At 46.3% G+C, this 20,788-nt stretch overlaps 1 protein-coding gene across 2 annotated transcripts in view; it reads right to left on the reverse strand.

Moving 5' to 3' along the window:
- Nucleotides 1-20,788, reverse strand: part of MDGA1 (MAM domain containing glycosylphosphatidylinositol anchor 1) — a 155,098-nt gene that overhangs the window by 95,488 nt on the left and 38,822 nt on the right. For both annotated transcript variants that reach the window (XM_026122974.2, XM_064509527.1), the window contains exons 2-5: nt 12,980-13,119; nt 10,049-10,223; nt 5,385-5,581; nt 2,547-2,679 (exon numbers count right to left, since the gene is read on the reverse strand). In XM_026122974.2, coding sequence (XP_025978759.1) covers nt 2,547-2,679; nt 5,385-5,581; nt 10,049-10,223; nt 12,980-13,119 — 645 coding nt within the window. The remainder of the gene's footprint in view (nt 1-2,546; nt 2,680-5,384; nt 5,582-10,048; nt 10,224-12,979; nt 13,120-20,788) is intronic.

Here is a 20,788-nt window from a genome sequence, read left to right on the forward strand (position 1 = left end):
AGCCTGCATAGGCTCCCACTCCCACTTCTGTCAGTGGATAGAGGTTAACAGTATGCAGAAATTGTTATGCAGGAGATGAATCTCATTTATTTGTAACCTGTGGCAAATCCTTTTGTTCTTGGTGAAGAAAACCTGCTAGCGGAGACTGCTGAGCAGCCAGGGGACCATTAAAAACAAAGAGTCACTTTCAATTCCCTTTGAAGTCCAATTTGCTGCAGTAAAACTGCAGAAGAGTTAACCAGCTGGGCTGCTTAACTTCACAGAAATCAAGGGAGGGGAAAATGTCAGCCTGACTCCATCAGAGCAAGCAATGATAATCCGGCACTGAGCCGGGCCTGTGGTCTTGCCAGACCCAACCTGCTGCTCTGGAGCCATGAAACAGCAGCAGAACAGAACAGGAGAAGGCAAAAGCCTCCTGTGCATTAAGGCTGCACATTAGGAACTGATCTCCGGCTATACCGACCAACCTGCAGACATAGAGCAGGGGAGAAGCACATCATGCTGGAGACTACAATCTGTCCAAAGGCCACTGCCGAAGGAGCTAGAGTGAACAAGCTAAGGAATAGCAAACAAACTGGGAAGAGAAGATTCCCTTGGCCCAACATGACCTGACCCATCAGTTCCCCTCAAGGTCCATAATATTGGGTCTATAAATATTTAAAAGATTGATTTCCATGCACCTCAGCGCCTTTTGGGCCTTCTTTGGTGGCAAAAGCAGAGACATCATGAGCGAAGCTGCTCGGAATTCTGGACACGCCACAGCTAAGAAAGTTGCTAATGCACGAGGCACAAGAGGGAAAGAGAAGATCTATGTGAAAGGAGGAGAGAATTAAATATTTTTCTTTAAATATTTTCTCATCTATACACAATACTACCTAGAGAGTAAGCCTGATAACACGAGCATATTTAACATGAAATATTATTTAACATGAACCCTCCTTAAAGTGCAATGCCAGTTTCATATTCACCGATAGCTTTGAATACAATTTGCTGTGAACATGAACATTTTCCATAGTCCCTTTGAGATTGTGGTATCAAGCTGCACTGTAACTGTGCGTAAATATGCATTTAAATCTAACCAACAAGAAAAAAGCACTAGATGCATGTGCTATGTGGACCAAGTTCAGAGCTTAGGTAAGTACCAAAGAAGCTGGTGTAAATTCAGCTATATACTGGCTTCTGATCTGGCTTCAGCTTGAAAATACATTTTCCCTGTTCACTCAGTGAAGGGGTTAGACTGAAAAGAGGGATAGTTTCCCTGTGTTTGGGCTAGCGGGAGGGAATGGTCAGAAAGAAAAATTTGATTTTCTAACTCTTCAAAAGTAAAGACACAACAGGAAAGAACAGCTATGTGAGATCCCTTTCTTCTTCAACAGTACAAGATAAGTTTTTAAAGGGAATATTCCAGCATTCTCTACAGTCTCATTCTGAGATAAACTCAAGCAGTGACAAGAGTTACTTAAGACATGTTTACAGAGATCTTACTACAAGGAGAATAGTTTTTCCTGACATTAGCTATAGTTCACTTTTTCTTAAGCTTATTATTTTCTTCTTTCTACAAAGTGATGCAACCATTGTCAAGCACCCTGGGCTCAGTCAGATCGATAAACATAATTTATACAGTATTAACAATATCCCATCAACAGTTTGTGACATCAAAAGAGTTCTGTTTCCACCGCACAAAGATGACACAAGGGATACAAACTGCTTTGTGTTATATTAGAGAGAGGTGAATAATTCAAACAACTACATTGCCTCTCCTTCTGATCACAGAATACCCCAGAGCCTGAAGCAATTTTCTGACATTTATTCATTATTTGAAAATATTCAACACATTTGAGGGTTTGGGGTTGTTGTTGTTGTTTTAATGGACGGGTTGCAGTCATGTCCTTGCAAGCATTTGGTATGTGATATTCAGCTATCAACTGGTCATGGCAGGTCAAGCAAGAGGCACCACATTGATTCTGTTCATGACTAGAGGTTCACTCAAGCACTGCCAGCATGAATATCAGTGTGTAGTTGTAAAATCTTTATTTTTCATTTATTGGGAAGATGCTGGAGATATTTGCTTTTCATAAACATCAACACCAGCAGAACCAGTTAAATGGGAGGTTCCAGAGTGCAGTCTTGCAAACCAGGCCAGAGTCCCTCATAAATGAAACATTTGTAAGAATTTCAGCAGCGTCTGCCCTGCTCCACACTGTATCAAATCTATTTTTAAAGTCACTTAAAATTATAAATAAATAAAAGTGTCTGGATTAAAATCTATATAGTGCCTCAACACCTACCTGTAGTCTGTTTTAATGATCTCATGACAGGCCTGGCCAATGCATCAGCTATACACAGTGTTAAAAGAAATTAAAGTACCTCGGCCAAAAATTTTCTGCATTAAGGATTCTTTTTTTCCCCACAGATGTAAGCATGAAGTGATCCACTAATTGCTGTAGGCCCTAGACTGGGTGCAACGTTACCAGCCTGGAGAGGTAATAGCTGTTCAGCAGGCAAGCTGTCAGAGGGCTGTGAGGCTCCTTCATGGCTGCTCTTACCTGTGGTGTTTGTGAGCTGGAAGGTGATTGATTTGTCAGGGATGCTGCAGACGTTGCGGACAGACACCTGACATGTGTAGCTGGCATAATCCTGGGGCCGCAGGTTCTTCAGTTTCAGCACTTTTGTTTCACCCTGTGAGTTGGGAAAGAAGGGGACAAAGACACAGGTGTACAAAGCGCAGTTCGTCATTGCAAATCCATAACCTGGCCCAAAGGTGCCAGATTACCAGCAGCTCTCATTGAAACCTCAGAGAGCTATACAGGCTCCAAGCCTCCCTAGCTATATATGAAGGAGATACAAAATGTTTGCAGTGATAATTCCTTCTCCAGGAGTGCTCAGAACACCCAGCAACTGACTGTCATGTAACCCTGAATGCACTGCTGAACAGGTTTAGGCATAATTCCTTCTCAACTGCTGTCAGAATCATCTTGCAGAACCTGAAAAATCCTAAATGTCCAAGACCAGACCCTGATCTCACACCAAGAAACAGCAGAAACCCAAATGAAGTCAGTGGGGTCACAACATTGCAAACCTGAGCTAAGCCAGAGCAGATTCAGGCATTAATACTGGCCGAAATATGGCATCTTCAACAGTTAAATTGTAAAAATTTGCAATAGAGGGGGAAAAAAAAGATAATTCAGAGAAATATTCAAAGAAACCTTCAAATCTTTCTGATCGCTTTTCTCCAGATTCTAATCTCATTCATGCTGGCATAAATCCAGAGTGACTGCACGGACTTCGACAGACTTTTCTCATACTATGGGTAACAAAAAAATTCACACTCTGGCACTCTACCAATTACTGGCATATTGTAGAAACAGAATAAAGCTGTTAAGTTAACAATAGATGTATTCTGTAAATTTATATTTACGGGATGTGGAAAGCTCTGAGACGCTTCCCGTGGTTTGCACCCCCTGCAACTGGTATGTCTTCCATGACAGCTTGTCGCTATTCTTCTGCCTGTGTTTGTCTAAATTTCTTTTGGAGAAACCATTCCATAAAAGCCTGACAACATGAGAAGGTGTCAGCTTGACAAATCCTCTTGAAACAACCTTTAGCAACAGGACAAGGAGCTCATGCTAATATTCAGAGAACAAGGATCTGAACTGGGTAAATTAGAAAGATAAATACCTAGGAGACCAGTAACCCTATGAAAGTCTCGTCCCCTAAGATTGGTTGCTATACCACATAAATGATGGCATTTACAATGTGCATGTCAGCTAGTGATTTGTACAGGGTCATATGTATGCAGTTTATTGGTTAGTAAATGCATATAAACCTACATTGTAAATCAGTTTTAAAAAGGTTATACAGTAAAGTTTTCATTTCCTTTCCAATTCTACTCTCCCAACAGTATTGTGTAAGCATATTTTTCTTAACTGCAACTCTTCTCAACCCAGACTCACAGGTTTACACTGGTATTAGCAAGAGGACCACAAGGGCACGCCTGTGTGAGCACAGCAGCCCTATCACCCTCTCTCAGAGCTGGGAATGACCCATCATGGCAGGAACATTGCCTGACAGGAACTGCAGGACACTGGGTCATTTATATGTTAATGCTGCACCACAGTAAATTTCTGCCAGATGCCTTATTTAGCTGAAGACAGTATCTCAAGTCCTAAGACATCCCCTCATTAAGCAATGTCTCCTAGTAATCACACTGAGCTTAATGAAAGCTGGAAGTGTGCATGGTGGCTTCCTCTAAGGCCAGGAATGTCCTAGCTGGATGCCACATAGCACCTGACTAGACAAAGCTCTCTTCAGGGCCAAACATCAGCGCTGGCCTACAGCACTTTTGCAAATCTGCTGCTAACCTGCAGCTCTCTGTTCTCTCTCCTAACCCCCCTGAATGTTTCCATCTGACTGCCCATTTCCACGACTTACAGGGTTGGCGTGTTTCAATAAAATATGAACACGACTACATTAACCGAAAGGTTGCCTGGGGCATCGCTCAGAAATCAAACTCAGCCAGAAACACAACACTGCTCAGGGCCCAGCTTTGGGAGTGCACAGAGGTGCATGGGATGAAATGGGTGCCCCCAGGAGCTGCCCTTCTGGCCCATCATTGCCTCATGCTATCTAACGGCCTTGCTGAAAGCACTAGGACTGGTTAGCAGCTGAAGGGCATTCAAAGCTGGAGCAGAGCCCAGGACAACGTGCCCAGAATGCTTCAGCAAAAGAAAGGCTCCCCTATTTCTCCCACTTCATTGGCAGACCCATTACCGTGAAGACGGCGGCATTTACAGGGGTAACATGGCTATGCAGGGAAAAATCCAGCATAGGGAATCAGGAAAAACAGAAAGGAATAATACCTTATCACAGGGAGATGCTGAGAAAGTACTCATGTGCTTAGGCTGCCTGTGTTACTTGTGGCCATTAGAAAGCTCTTCAGTATTTGCCTCGCGAAGTCCACAGTAATTCCTACCATTCACTCACACTGCTAAACAGGAAGCACTTATCTCTATTTATGGAGCTTGGTGCTCAGTTAAGAAAAAGGTTAGTGCTGGGAGACAGAGGAGACCCAGTCACAGGTATTACTTGGTGAACAGTCTCAGTCATCCAACTGGCTCCACGTAAACTGTGACCTGCTCTGAGGGAGACAGGCTGGCAAGGCAGGGACTTCCTGGCTGCCACATTCCCTCCTGCTGCTCTGCTCTTTAGAGATCTGCATACTATAAGTATGCACTACTAGCCCTCCGCAGAGCGTGTTTCTTGCAGTGACCACCACCACCCCCTCCCCACCATCCTAACCCAGGCGGGAAGAGAAACACCACCCAGAACGGAGAACCTGCATCACCGAGATGCTCAACACAAGCTGCAGGTATGCTTTTTTTCACCTGTGTGTAGAGGGGTTCATAGATGTCCACCCCGTTGTCCTGACTGTGGGAAAGTGTCTCAGCTCCCCGTTTCCAGATGAAGCGAGCTGGTGGGTTGGAATTGACAGTGCAGCGGAGGAAGACAGTCTTCTCCTGATAGAAACTGCCACGTACATCACTGATGGTCTGGTGAACGGTGAGAACAGGTTCATCTAGATCTGGAAGGAAGGTAAGGAGGTCCGCAGCAGTTGTTAGTGAAGTTGGTCAGCACACACAGCCTGCAGAGCAGATGGCACTCCAGGGGCCATGGGGAGAGGTAAAGCTCCCACACATTTGGCCAGTGACAACTGCTGAATTAAGAACTGATCTGAGGCCAGATAACACAAATGGTATCTAAAGGGAACGGACAGGAGAAGCCAAAATTCTCCCGCTCACCACGCAACATTCAGAGAATAGAAAGCACTCTCTGATTTGCAGCTCCCAGGTGGTGCTCAAGCAAACTAACTGTCCACCACACACCTCTCAGACCAGCAGGCTGCCTCATCTTCTGCACTGCCACCCTCCACCCCAAATCACAGCTCTCTGCTTCAGTGAGAGGTCAGAAGGATCCTAGGAAACCCCACTGCATTCTCATTCCTGCTGCTCCCACTTTCCAATTCCCAGGCGCCTCCTGAAATCATGGGTCTAAGCTCATGGCTTTGAGATGCCCACACAAAAGACATGACAAATCTTCAAGTCAAGGGATGGGGGTAGAAATCAGGACAAGATCAAGGAGCTGAGGTGCAGAGTCATTTCCTAGACAGGAGCAAGTCTGGTGGGGTGTCTGCCATGGGAACACGAGATGCAAAACATGGTGATGTCTAGGTACAGCTTCTCTCTTTTTCCTATTAAAATAACCTCTGGGTACTTTCTCCTTTTCAAGGTCTGCACTTGACTCTCCCTCTTTTCACCAGCTTCTGCTTACTGTGTTCCCATCATCCACCCCCAAAGTGATCAGCTTCTTTTCTTTTTTCCCTCTTTACAAAAAAAACTCTTCCCAAATCCTCCCTTATCATACCCACACCAGACACAGCCATCATGACCTGATCAAGTTACCTCTTCATTTGCAAGCACACAAGCAATAGCCCTGCAGAAAGCATGCTTCCTACATACACCCAGCAGCCAGAGCCCAGGGCACACTGCTCCTCAAGGACTGCCTTTCTGCAAAAAGGGGGGCCTTCTCTTTGCACCAGGCACAAGTGTTTGAAAGTCAAGGAATTATGAGGGAAACCTCAGAGGACATGAGTCTTTCTCCTCCCAGAATCACGCTAAGATTGACTGGGGTTAAACATAAAGATCTCATTTGACAAGACTGGGCCAAATGGCCCCTTAAAACTGCAGTTTGTCCCCATGCCCTAAAGCATATCTTGTAAGGTGCCTGTTGAGCTCAGTGGAGCAATTCTGCATATTCAGCAGCCTTGCAACCCCATCTTCAACTGCAAAGAAAACATGAAGCACACGTATCCAGCCTGTCCTTGTGTTGCCAGCACAGTCCTCTGCACATGTTGCCAGAGAGGACATGTGCCCATCATGTCCCACTGTCTTGTGCCACTTAATTTTCAAGATACTGAAAATTAGAGGTATTTTTTTTTTGAGAGAGAGAGATTTGCAAGCTTGGAATCTGGTTCCCAGGAAGAAAGGGGGAAGCAGGAGGTAAGGATGAGTTTCTGTTAACGTGTCATCCAAATAACGCATGTTCCCTGCTGAATCACAAGTGTGGACTGGTAGATTTGCATATTTTAACGAGTTGTATGCTTGGAAGACAGCACTTGTAATGGGACCTGAGATTTGTTGGCTTGACCACACAGCAGCTCAGCGATATGAATAGAGCTGTTAGCTGAACATTGACAAAGCAGGAAAAAAACACAAGACAGAAGAAAAACATTTGTGGGTGGAGAAAGAAGGCCCCTCTCCATACAGTGCTGTCTCGACTCAGCCATAAAGTGACTGAATTTTAAATCAAATTCTCTTGGACCAGGACCTTGGGCACAGCTTCTCCTCTTCTCCACTTCCTTATACTTACTGGCCCTTTATTTGCTCATCCTTACATGAGTAACTGCAGCTACCACCTCTCTGAGTCTCCCTTTCTCAGCAGGATGCAGAGCAAAGCATTTCCCCAGCCCCTCAAAGACAATGCCTCCCATCCAGGTCTCCTCACTTCCAGCTACTCCCCACAAGGGAAACAATACCTTCCTTTTGGTTGCTAAACCTTTCCTCCATCAAATCTTTCAGTCTTTTTTAATACCAGCCAGCCCTAAGCTAACCCTCCTGAGAAAAGCTAAAATAAGACCTATGATGATATACACGTCCTTGATGTAGAAGGAACACCACTGATGTCAGTGAGCTGCACAAATGATAAATTTGGCCCAAGGCTGCTCATGGAGATGATCACATGGGATGTTTCATGCACAATATAAACTTGTAAACATCCATTCTTTCTTTCTCTTTACTTTCCTCCTTCCCACATGGAAATATTCCAAACAGCAGCTGTCTCTCTGCCAGTGTCTAACCAGTGCTTAAAAGCCTCACTTGATGCACACTAGGGGCAAGGGAGTAACTTGCTACACAGCTTAGTGCTTCCAGTTTGATATCCTCTTTGCACCAAACGGTGCTCTCCACACAATCTTGCCGCCTAATACTGAAAGTATGAGTGAGCACTAGCACTGGTTGCAAGGACACCAAGGTTCACATGAGACTGATTACTTACCTCTAACTACGAATCGGGGTGCAGGGGAAGAAGGGATTTGTTTTCAAATTCTGGTTCATTCGGCTGAAGATTGCCTGCGTGAGCGTTCAACAAAAACTGTGGCTTTTCCTATGTGTTCCCTTGTACCTACAGCAAATACTAGCAGAAAATAGACTCTCCTCCCTAAAAACCAAGCGAGCAGAACAGAGGTGCATTACCAAGTCCATCTGCAGAGTAGATGTTAGTATGAGAAAGCCCTTGGCCACCCCATAGTTCTACATGTTGGAGCTGCAGAAGGGACCATGGGATGCTACATCGCTCTAGCTCCAGTCCGCACCCCGGAAGTAAAGGGATTACCCACAACACATAAAGAGATTGAGGCCACAGTCTTGTTCCTAGAGACACAGACCCTAGCAAAGTGTCATACTGAGGACTAAGAAAAGCAAGTTCCCTTTGCAATGGAGGCAAGAGGAGGAATGGGTGGAAAAGCCAAGCAAATCTAGGTGGGTGTCAGGACTCCTCAGAACAGACCTACTTGATGTCCATGAAGAAACGTTCATCCTATCCAATGTGTCATGAGCTGCAGCTGAAGCAATCTGTGTTCCTGGACTGTAGGACTGTGCTCATACTACACTGCCTCCAACACACAGTAGGGCAAGAGGGTAGGGCAAGGAAGGAAAAGAGATGCTAAAATCAACACAGAGGGCAGCAGACAAAGCTGGCTTAAAACAGGAGCCTCTCCAACCCATATAATGCAACTGTGGATCATGAGTCTACCAAAGCCTGAGAATGTTCAAGTCTATGCGGTACTTTGGGAGGGTCACAAAATCTAAACTGAAGACAGCAGTTTGCCTGAATGCACTCACATCTCAGGGCTTGACAGTGGGCCCAAGAGGAACCTAGTCAGGCAGCAGCTGCTGCCAGCAAAACTCTGCCCAGACTCCAGACAGGTACCTGGGCTATGAAACCTGGAGGTTGCTCTGCTGCGAGATAACCACAGAGCACCTCAGCACAGAAGATGGGCTTGCTAGAAGGATTTTGGGGAATGGGATAGAGGTGAAAGGAGAGTTCCAGCTTCTTTATAATACTTCACATCTTTTTATCATCAACCTCCTGATAGCAAGGCCCTTGCAACACAGTGAGCAGGTGTATTTGGTGCTACCACGGTTGTAGGAAACTGCAGTAGCTGAAAGCCACAGAAAATGAGCAGATTGGTAATCTTCCCCCTGTGTCCTCAAAAGTGGCCTAGACATTAGATCTTTCATTCCTCCTATATGAAGGGACAAGCTTAATTTTCCTCTTTTGGCCACAGCAGCCCAAGAATAAACATTAATACAACATGAGAAACCTTCAAAACATGGGAACCATGGCAAGATGAAGAGCCACTAAGGGCATCTCCAGGGCACAAGAGAGAGGCAGCACAACCAGGCAGAGAAACATTGGGTCACTACTAAAACAAAGAGGTCCTCAGAGCTTCTTTCATGTTTATTTATTCGCAACTCTGCTTCCTCAGGGGCATCCCAGAATCTTTTACTCCATTTCCACCATCCTGCAGAGGTGGCATTACTGGGAGTAGGACATTGTTTTCAGGAGTGCTCCAGGCATTCGAGGTGCTGCTGATTTCAAAGAGCAGAGCAAGCCAGTTTCAAAATGGAGAGAAAGAAAGCAGAAGCCATCTACAACACTACACCCCAGACAAGTGCTAGGGACCCCCCTAGCAGTGACAGGGATAATGGTATATAGGTAAGCGTGGTTTACACGGACAGGCAAAGCCATCTTATTCTTTAGGCAGACCTAACCCTCTTGGGGAGATGGACCTTGGAGACATCACACTGGTCCCTTTGCTCCTGAATTGGGTACACATGGCGCTAGGGCAATGCAGCTCCCCGCCAGCCCCGCAGCGAGGCAGAGACACGCAGTAGAACTGTGGGTAGGTCTGGGTTGCCACTAAACCACTTACACTGCACATCTACTCGAATGGACTTGATGGCAGGGACCCCAACCCCATTTTCTGCTTTACAGTAATAGCGGCCCCCCTGCAGCCTTTGGATCTTCTCAATCCGAAGGGTCTCGTTAAGCACTGACGTCTCTTGGAATTTGTCCGAGGCACTGCCGGCGGTTTTGGTCCACCTCACCTGCAGGAAGAGAATGAGAGAAACGCAAGCTATCAGCAACACAAACTGGAGATCCCAGGGGATAGCAGCACTCCCTTTTCTCCTTTTCCCTTCCTCGCCAGAATTCACACAAAGGGACCCTAAAGCCCATTACTGCCAGACCTTACCCAAGCTCAGCTGCTGATCTCCATATGTCTTGATACACCAGCTGTCAGTTCTCACCCATCACCAACCCCCACGTCCTAGTGTTCACTGTAATCCCCTAATTCAACCAGACACACACTGCATATTTACCACTCCTGCTCTGGTCCTGTAAACCAGCAACTTAGTTTAATACCACCACCTGCACAGCACAGGAGTTTCAGCATTAAGCTTTGGTAGCCCACATGGTTGATAAGCCATGAATCTACAACAGGCACCAGCTCACAGCTACAGAGCTTTTACCACACTTCACTCAGTGCCCTTTTGCCTCTCTGGATAACAAGGCTACTTCAGCTATTTGCCTCACCACGTAAGAGGTGCAACTGCAGTTGCTACTGCTCTTGCTTCTTTCCCCAAGGAACCCCTTCGTGTATTATTTTTCTAAGTCATCCTTTTGCACTGTACAAGCTTTTACTTTTTTTTCTTAAAGATACATGAAAAGAAAAGAAAAAATCCCTTCAAACTATTTCGCATTTTTTGTCCTTATGTCACATGTTTTAGTCTTCAGATCCTGGCTTGTAGGGCCGACAGAGTCATATAGTATTTCATGGTGGATAGTGGCAAGAGGACAGCGTGCTTAAATGTTGAATCGTTATTTTCATGTTTGTAAGGAGATATAGCCTAAGCAGTAGTGGTGCAGGCTTCTCTGTCATTTTCTGCAGCCCAGACAATGAAAGAGAGGGAAATGGCTTTTCTCAGCCCACTGGTCTGCTATATCAACTACTTCCTTTGTCAGGGCTGATCACTGGCTGTCTCCCATGTCAGTGCTGTTGAGCTTCTGGGACTGAGATCCAGCAACATCAGCCAACAGAAAGGAGATAGACTTTCACTCAATGCTGGCCACAGATGAGAAGAAGCAGATACCCTGACTCCACCCTAGCCTTCACCTAAAGTCCACTGCCAGCACCTGATTGGTGCTGATGCTCTAGAAGAAAGAGGGGTATCTACATCTCATTCCCAGAGCACCAGGCTGAGCAGATTTTCTCAGCTAATGACCATGGATTTAGCCTTTGTAGGCTTACTACAAAACTGTATGAAGGCCCCAAATCTCTCAGATTCTCCTGTTCACAAGGACACTTCAGTCAGCCTTTTAATCTTTTCTATTTCAATCTCGTTTAAGTATTTTGGCCACATTTTCAAGCTTTAATGACTGGCTGATAGAAAGGAAAAGATTAAAAAGAGGTTAGGAGAAAAGTTTAGTTAGGGGAGAAATCTATCCATGAGGAAGCAGAGATAGGACACATGTTATGTTTTTATCTGAGCTGGCTCCAGCTTCCACGGTCACATGTGGTTCCACACTCTGGTGTCCCCACGAGCGTCTGGGCAATGACAAACCACAGTGTCATTCATTGGCATGCTGTCTTCATCAGGCTGTGCTCCAGCAATCTCTTCTGCTGCTTCAGGGTCGAATCCCCACGACCTGCCTGCAGTTTCCCACACTCTCAACATCCTCAGGAAGGACCAGCCCTGCTGTCTTTCTTGTTCCTGCTGTAGACAGCAATCCTCTGCCCATCATTGTCACAGGCCTAGGCTGATCGTCCTGGCTAGCCCTGCTCAGATCATTTCCTTTTTATTGTTTCTAGGATATGCTTTGATGGATAATCCATTTCCAGTTCTGCTGGCTGAGTCCCTCTCCCTCTCCTTTGTCACCTCTTCTCAGCCAAGTAGCTCCTCACAAGCAAGTCCATGGAGGGGATGACTGGCATACGCAGATGTACGGCTTCTCACTACAAATGTCTTTGACTAGCAGGGTTGGGGAAGGGGGCCAAAAAGGCATGTGCATTGTGGCTGGCTCCCTTAGGTGTATTCTGGCACATCCAACCTTACAGTATGTGACAGCCACTGGTCCTACCACACTCTGTCCCAGAGCAGGCAGACACATGTTTTGGTCCAGCATCTCTATAGACATATCCACACTAGCATTGAACCAGGCTGCTTAAGTATCTGAAGGGTGGGGAGGTGACTGCACAGGCCTGAGGCTATCACTCCACAGCTCAGTCAAGTGCACTGCAAACAACTTTCCAAATTCTCCCAAGCAGGTTCCCACTGCCTTCACACCCAGAGAAACCAAGAGACAGATGGATCATGAAGGACCAACTCCAATGGCCAGCCTGTGGGGAAAGCCTGCTCTATCCCTGTTCAGGTTGTGCCTGTTTTGTAGAGAGTGATATAAATGTTTCAGAGTGATTTGTACAGGTGGTTCAGCCTTGGCCTCTAGCCTTTTTAGGACTCCACATACTGAAGACCACAAAAAACTCTAGGTAGGTTCCTGAGACCATATTCCACAAAAGCAAAGCTTGTTACTTCATAGTTTAAATTGTTAGTGCATGTCCTATAGGGAGTCCCTACCCACTGTATTGTGAAGGACTTCTAGTCTCTTCTTATGCTGCAGCCACTAAAGGGCAAGAAATCCAGCTTCTGTGCTGCAGAACCTGGTAAGGAGCCAATAAAGAATGAAAAAGAGGGAGCCAACTCCAACACGCTGGGCAAGCCCACCGCCCACGATTCTCCTTTATGTGCTGAGAGCAGAGACAGGCCATTTGGAGTGAGGGTGACAGGCAAGACTGAAAGCTTACCTGTGGCCGGGGATGTCCTGTGACCAGACACTGCAGGACCAACATGTCCCCCTCCCGAATGGTGTAAACACGTTCACTGATATTGTCCTCCTTCACCACGCACGCCTGCCCAGCATGGATGATTTGGGCCTGAGCAGGAGCTGTGGAAAAGGAAGAAGAGGTAAAGAGGGAAACAAGCAGCACTGCAGCCCCTGTTACCTACTGACCGAGGTGGCTGCTCTCACAGCAGGGTGGAAGAGCAGCCTCCTGAGCCAGAGATGGGGAACAACCAGCAACACCACATGTGAGACAGACAAAGGTAACATGGGATGGAAATTTGATCGATTCTCCCTATCTGCTGAGGGTTTGGTATCAACTATCGTTTTAAAACCTTTAGACCCATCGGGATTAGCAGCTCTAGGGACTGAAGAGCAGAATATGGAGCTTTACTGTGAGATCATCCCGTATGGGCTGGGAACCGAAGTCTCCCCTGCTCTCATCTCTTCCAGGGACAGAGTATTAGCAAGTGGTTAAAGCAGAAACTTGGTGATATCACAGCTGCTCTGTGCCTGTCTAAGTGAATCTGATGACTGTGATTTATATTGCGGGCGGCCAGGATAACTACTGAGCAGTGTCAGAAAGGCCCTTGAAGCTTTGTATGGCTCTTAGCATGCTTCCCTAGAACAGGCATAGCACACTTGGCAGGAAATACAAGTCTTCCCCAAATTACAAAGCAACATATCTCAATCCTGATACAGAGGTAACAACCTCTGAAGGAGCAGGAGAACCATATTCTCTGGGGCTCTTTGCTCCTGGTAGGACTCTAGGTAGAGGCCAGTTACTGCCGGTCTAGCCAGAAAAATGAGCAGAGATCAGTGCAGCGGGAAAATATATGGAAAGAAAGTTCCCAGAGCAAAGCTGAAAAGCTTCTTGTCCCAAAACAACAGCTTTGTCCCACTGTAGCCATGACTGACAACAGGGAAAGACAATCTCTCGGAGAACAGGATTTTATAAGGAGAGAAAAAAAAGCCGCAGCTCTGGAGGCTTTGAACAGCCCTTGGCTCCTTATTGCAAAAGCATTCATGTGATCACCAGAGCTATGATGTATTGAAGGTGACGGTGCAGCCCACTGGGACACCTGTGCTTGTTCAAGGGGAAAACTCTGGTTGCACTTCAAGGAATAGAGAAACCCACAAATGCATCTAAGAATTGGTACCTCAGTGAGAGTCCTCTGGGATATACTTCCCCATCTTGCTACAATGCTTCCAGGTGACTCTAGTGTCACAGCTCTAGTTCCCATTACTGAAATACAATGCAAATCAACAAGCCACAGAAGAGATGATCAGAGTTTAAAGCAAAGAGCCTTAGTAAACCTTCCGAATCAAGCAGAAGTTTTGCATAATCTGTTAAAGCTGAACCAAGCACCCACTTTTTCTTCAAGGTTAGCTGAGCTTCAAGGACTGTGGGTGTTTTTGGTTTTTTTTTTTTTTTTTAAGTTACAGAGATGACAAAAACGCTCTAGACACAGTCACCTGGGAAATATAAGTGCTCAGATTTACACCGGTCTAACCCACCAGCAGCACAGACTCAGGGCGAGTTCAGCTCAAGTAGCAGAGGAGATCTGCCCTTGAGGTCAGCCCGTGTAAACTGGTGTCGCTCCGATGCGCCAACTGAGCAGCAGCAATGCAGAGAGCGGCCGCAGGGCTGAAGGGCAGCAAGCTGCTCTCACTACCAGGGCTCCCACGCCTGTGACAGCCGCCCAGCACTGGGGCAAGAGCACTGGGTATGCAGCAGGCTACTCTCTCCCTCTTTTCACACCCCTTCTGTCCCTCCAGCTTGGTGGCACTTAATTGGCAAAATCACTGTTGTCTTATTACCATCCAAACTGTTGACCAACAGAAGCAGCATGTTTATTGGAACAGTACAATGGCACAGACACAGGGGAAATCCTCAGCCACTCCTGCCTTCACTACCTGCAGGGATCCTAGGAACATGCCTGCCATCACTCGATCACCATGAAATACTGAAACTGACAGTCAAAGCTTCACCAAGACAGCTGAGCAGATGCGAGACCTTCTCTTGCCTGGAGGGCAGCAGATTCTTCTTGAACACACAAGAAGAAAGCAGCAAGCAGAAACCTATAGATGTGCATACGTATGTACGTGCATACTTATATGTAGGAGTGTGCATGTACAATATACAATATGTTTATACATTTTAATTGTAGTGAAACAGTGACTTACGAAGAGAAACCAACATGAAAGCTCATCAAACAAACAGGGCAGAGGAGCAAGTCATATGCCCGTATAACCTTTGCCAGCATCCCTTAATCCAAATGATAATCCCTCATTGTGCTGTCTCAGCCCTCAGACCTGTTCTCTGCGGACCTGCCATTGCACCTCCACCCCACACACACTGCGCAGAGCATCCCTTGCAGTGCTGTGGCCCAGTTCATGATGCCGAAAAATCTCTGCTCTACGATTAAAAGAGAGACTCCATCCCTTCCCTTCTTGTACCATATCCTCCTCTTGACCTGTGCTGTCTGCATTTCAGTGGGGTCTTTGGCCCTGCTGCAGCAAAACTCCCATTAACTCTCTTCAACTTCTCTGGGCTGTGTTTGCTGGCTGATGCCTCTATTCTCCCTTTGCAAACAGGACTTTGCTGCAAAAGCTGATTTCCAGCTACCCCATGGAGAATCAAAATTTTTACCTGCTGCTGTCGCTCCCAGTTAAATATTTCCCTAAGTTCCTCTGCTGTACCCTGCCTGCTATACAATCTCCTTAGCCTTAAGTCTTTCAACCTGCATACTTTTTTTCCCCTTTGAGCAGCCCACACCCATATTTTCTCCTACCTTGTTTAACCCTTTCCTGACACCTGCCTAAAGGCATTTCTATATATGGAAATTCCACAGCAAAAACATGAAGTTCAGTATTACAAGAGTTGAAGGTTTTCTGCTACCATTCCAGTGCCAAAATGCTTCATCATCATTGTTGCCTTTCTGGGTTTCATAGAAATATATTTCAAACTAACCCTTGTTTTGTGGTATGTTTTATGGCAGTAGTCTATAGCAAAACTACAACGCTAAGAACAAGGCCTCTATCATAATTATGTCTTATGTCACTATGCCCTCCCCTCCCAAATTCTCCCTGGGTCTACTGGGCTGCCTTGAAACTTAGAGGCAAGGCTATATATATATATATCTAGTATCATTCACAGATGTCTTCATAACTTGCTTTTGTTACCTTCAGTAGGACCCTCAGCTGTATTCATAGGAAGCAGACATAACAGTAAATGAATCCCCACTACTCATCAAGCTGCAGCATCTCTCTTGCAAGCACAGCACTGGGTCCCCAGCAAGAACAAGACTCATTTCATCTGTGCCTTAAACCTCGTTTGAACCCAGGTCTCTCACAAGGGAGCTCAGAACACCTGCAGTTGTCTTGGGAAAAAAAAGTGCTCAGGTAGATGGAATAGGAGCCTGAGGAAACTCTGCCTTTGGTTACAACTTGACATGAACAGAGTGGGACGGGCTGAGCAAAGGACCAACCTGGCTCTTAAGGGATCACATTAAATCACAAGACAAGACTCCAGGAGGTCTTGGCTCCAATCTCAGCCTGCCACAGCATACAGAAAGACTGGGAAAGTCACCTCATCCCATATTATGGATAGGAAGAGAGACCATGAGGATTGATTGCACTTGCAACATGCTTGAACAGAAAGAATACATTGTTTGACATCATCCCAAGTCTCCTGGAGGACTTCAGCATGCAGATAGTTTGCGTGTTGCCAGCACAACAGAACAGCAGGATCATGCCTGTCAGAGTAAACAGAGTTTCACAGAAATCCCTTAGGAAGGACGAGAAAGGTTGGAGCATGAGGCCAGGAGGCTGAAACGGAAGCAGTAACCCTGGCTGTTCTCAGCAGTGCTCCACTGAGAATGAGCCTTCCACAGATACAACCTGTCCTGCTAAGTTTTGCTGAAGCAGGATCCCTCTCAGCCTGACCCTTCGGGCCAGCAAACCCACAGACACCCCCCAAAAAAGACTTCTGATGACCTCTGGGGGGAAGGGGGACCAGGCCAGGCTGTTCCCCACCTTTTTCCCCCACAACATTTTCAGGGACAGATGCATCATCACCTCCGTTTCACTTCAGGTGGGAGATCAGCTTAGGGAAGGCTCCCAACACAAATTGCTCTGCTCTGGAGCAACTGGGCCAACCAAATATCCAGAGCCAACTGCTTTCCAAGGGAAACAAAACAGCCTCTGAACATGCAGCATTAGGCCTGTCCTCTGGAAAGGGCTGACCTGCAACACCCTTGCGTCTACACTGAGATTTCCAACTATGTTGTCACATGGTATATTTACACATTAAAACAGAAGGAAATTGGAAAGGATAAAAATAACTTTATTCCCAGAGCAATGTATCGTACAATGTTATTACCACCATAATCTGGAAAGTTTATGAGACTCCCTAAACTTAGAGGTTACTAATATCATTAAAATGCAGAAAAGGAGAGAGAAACTATCTTCTGGAGCAGACTGGAAAATCTGTATTCAGTGCACAGTCTACCCAATTCATTTTGGGGGTCTGAGATCCCATCTCTACCATGGCAATGATGAGAACTCCTTCACAGAGAGGTACCCCAGCCACTGTCCTCCTGCACACACCACACCAGGCCTGGGCTGTTACTGCCTCTGGGCTCCAGGCCGCCCCAAGTAGCCATCTGGGCACCGGGGCCAACCTGTAAGTGCTGATCCGGACCAAGGCACAAGTCACCTGCTCTTCAGGCATCTCACGCTTTCTTCTTCGCCATTCTCACTCCTCCCTCCCAGCATGGAGGGCTGACTGAAACTGCACATCCAGACTCGGCCAGGAAAACTACCCTCCACCCCACAGATGTGCTGCATGATGCACTCGCTGTTGCAGGTAGCAGAGTTCAACAGACAACATCTCCAGGACCTAATAGCCTTTGTAAGCAAATGTGCTCTGCTCAAGCGGTCCCAAGGGTTTTGCCTCTCTCCTCTCTTCCCTGAATTCAAGATCAGCTCATTCCCAAAGTCACTGTAGGCACTGCTTGTTCCGTTTCCTTTCCCTTTTTCTATTTTAAGCCACTTGGGTACAGCAGCGACTTTTCAACAGAGGCCTGAGCGCACAGACTGCACACTTTGAAACTCAGCTGTTGTTTTATCGCTGGACCATTTAACACAGGAGATGAAAGGAGAGCGCAACACAGACTCTTCATCCCTTCAAAAGGAAGAAAAGAACATCAATTTGCTAATCATCTGTTGACTACATTAGCAGCAAAGGTGTCTGAACTCCAGTCAATGGACAACTTCAGGCTCCTTTTCATATCAAAAGGGGAAAAAGCATCAGGCAACAGCTGCAGCTCCTGGATCATTATAAGAGGGAAAGGCAGACAGAGTGGTTTCGAATGCGGTTCCCCATTCCCCGTGGCAGGATGCACAGAGAATGCTCCAGACTTTGCTAAGGACCACATGAGGACTTCACTCACATCTTGCCCACGTGCTAAAACCATTTCTGGAATCACAGGAAGGCAGAGAGACTCAACCATCAAGTGTATTAAAAAAAAAAAAAAAAAAAAAAAAAAAAAAAAAAAAAAAACACAGACGGGGAGGAGAACAAAGGACAAACCAGGGCAGACTAACTCAGACTGGGAAGGAATAGGAATAGTTCCAGGAAAAACCAGCTGATGCTGGTCGGTAAGCTAAACCTTGAGGTCTGGACTCTTCGTGCTTAGGTGGAAACTGGGGTCTGGCAAACATTAGGAGGCGTGGAAGAGCTGCCCAAGGAGAGGACTTTTTCTATATGGAGGACCAAAGGGAGCACTGCATGTTCAGTTTTGCTGGCCCAGAGGGTGGGCACCTGGCAGGGGCGTAAGGGAAGCAGAGCATTTTGGACTTTGACCAGCTAGTGCCCCAGCTCTTCTGCAGGCTTCACTGTTTGCGCAGCCGAACCAGCTCCACCTTTGTCCAAAGAGCTTCTGCAGAGGCAGAGCTCAGTGCAGACCACAAAGCTCATCCGAGAAATTGGGTAAATAGTCAGGCACTTAACCTATGCTAAATTCTCACCTGTCACAGCTCTGCTGCTTCCAGAGCCCAATCTAGACAGTTCAAAGGCAGTTTAGGGAGGTGTAGGCAATCACACCCTGATGGCAGAGCAAACATTTCCTCCACGCAAGAGAGGAAAGATTCAACAAATGGCCGTGTTTACCTGCCACGATACCTAACCTCTGCAGAAAGTGAAAGGCTATTTCAATCGTGAAAAGCCGGGGGGGGGGGGGGGGGGGGGAAAGAGACTGCTGTGGGAATGAGAGGGTGCGAAGAACAGCAGGAAAGATACTAAAATACTGAATGCTGAAAATCTCCATTTTGTTCTTGCTTAGAAAGAACTGGAAGCACAAATGTTACCTTTAATTCAAGTATCTAAAATCTAATTTTGCTGCTGAAAAGTGGTAGGCAGCAGGGAAAGTGCAATTCTCTCTCTACTCAAAGCTCTAAGCACAGTGGTACCCAGGCCCAAAGGCACCCCAGGTCACCAGCAAGCAAAGTTGCCTCCTCGCAGATGAGAGTAGAGTGGCTATAGGAGGTCAGGTCTCAGGTTCAAGCTGCTTCATGGGGGACAGGCAACCACAGCACACATCCCAGCACCACCACTCACTGGCAACCCTGGCAGGGATGCCAAGGACCGAGGGGACAGTGGGGACTTGGCATCCCTCTGACCGGTGCTTATCTGCTCCCTGCAAGAGCAGGATTACAGATGGGAGTGTTGCTCGTGATATGGCACCTTTGTGCTCATATTGTTTCCTAAACAGCCCCTCACAAAACACTGATGCCTTTATCCTCAAGCAGCGCTATTACGTGTGGAAAAGCTGCTACTGCACACTGCCAGCTGGGAAAGTTAAAGAAACAAAACAACATATCCATAGTCAGAGTGGAAGGCTGAAGCACAGCCAGGGATCGATCCCTTACTTCCTAATTCTAGTCTAGTGCTTTAAAATGCAAAGGCCATCCTTTAGCCTCCAAGGCTGCCTAATATAGCACTAAATTCACACTCATAGGGAGTGGAGGAAGGAAAACTCTTCTGACCTGCACAAGAAGTTATTAAAGGAAAACTGATTTCCACTGGATTTTCTCCCATCTTGTTTTTCTCCAGCACAGGCAACTTGAGCCCAAAGACTAATGGCAACAAACAAAATGGCCTAGAGAGGAAAAAGCAAATATGACAGCTCAACTCCACCCCAAAGGAAGAGAGAGCACAGCAAGGAAATGCCTGCAAATCTTCAGCAAAGCTGAGGCAACCAAGGCTGTGCAACACCCCCGGAAATCAAGCCAAATAGCATTTCATCTTGACAGCATCCTTTAGCTCCCTGCAATGCCTTTGGTGTGAAGAGTCCTAAAAAGTCCCCAGTTCTTTCCCTCTCAAGTACCAATAATTAATAACCGCAACCGTGCAGCCAAGCGAGCGATTCCCTCTGGTTCCGATAAGAGGAGCTGACATCTCCCTAACCCCAGCCGTCTCCATTGTTTTATTCTCTTTGTTTATTGATCCTTTTATGCACATAATGCAAATTGACATTAAATAATTCAGCTGAGTTAATGGTGCTTAAATATTAAAAGGCTTTTCTCTTTTAATTAGCTGTAGCAAAATAGGCAACAAAGGAGTGCTAGATAGATGCCATTTAAAATGCTCTTGTCCAAGTTCTTTGGCATTTTTCTAGGCAGGGGAAAGAAGAGTCCAAGGGAAATTTTGTACAAAACTCCCACTCCTGCTAGGAAGATAACTAACCAACAGAAGCATTTCCAGGGGCTT

Source organism: Dromaius novaehollandiae, chromosome 3 (genome assembly GCF_036370855.1).
Source record: "Dromaius novaehollandiae isolate bDroNov1 chromosome 3, bDroNov1.hap1, whole genome shotgun sequence".
In the NCBI taxonomy this organism is placed as follows: Eukaryota; Metazoa; Chordata; class Aves; order Casuariiformes; family Dromaiidae; genus Dromaius; species Dromaius novaehollandiae.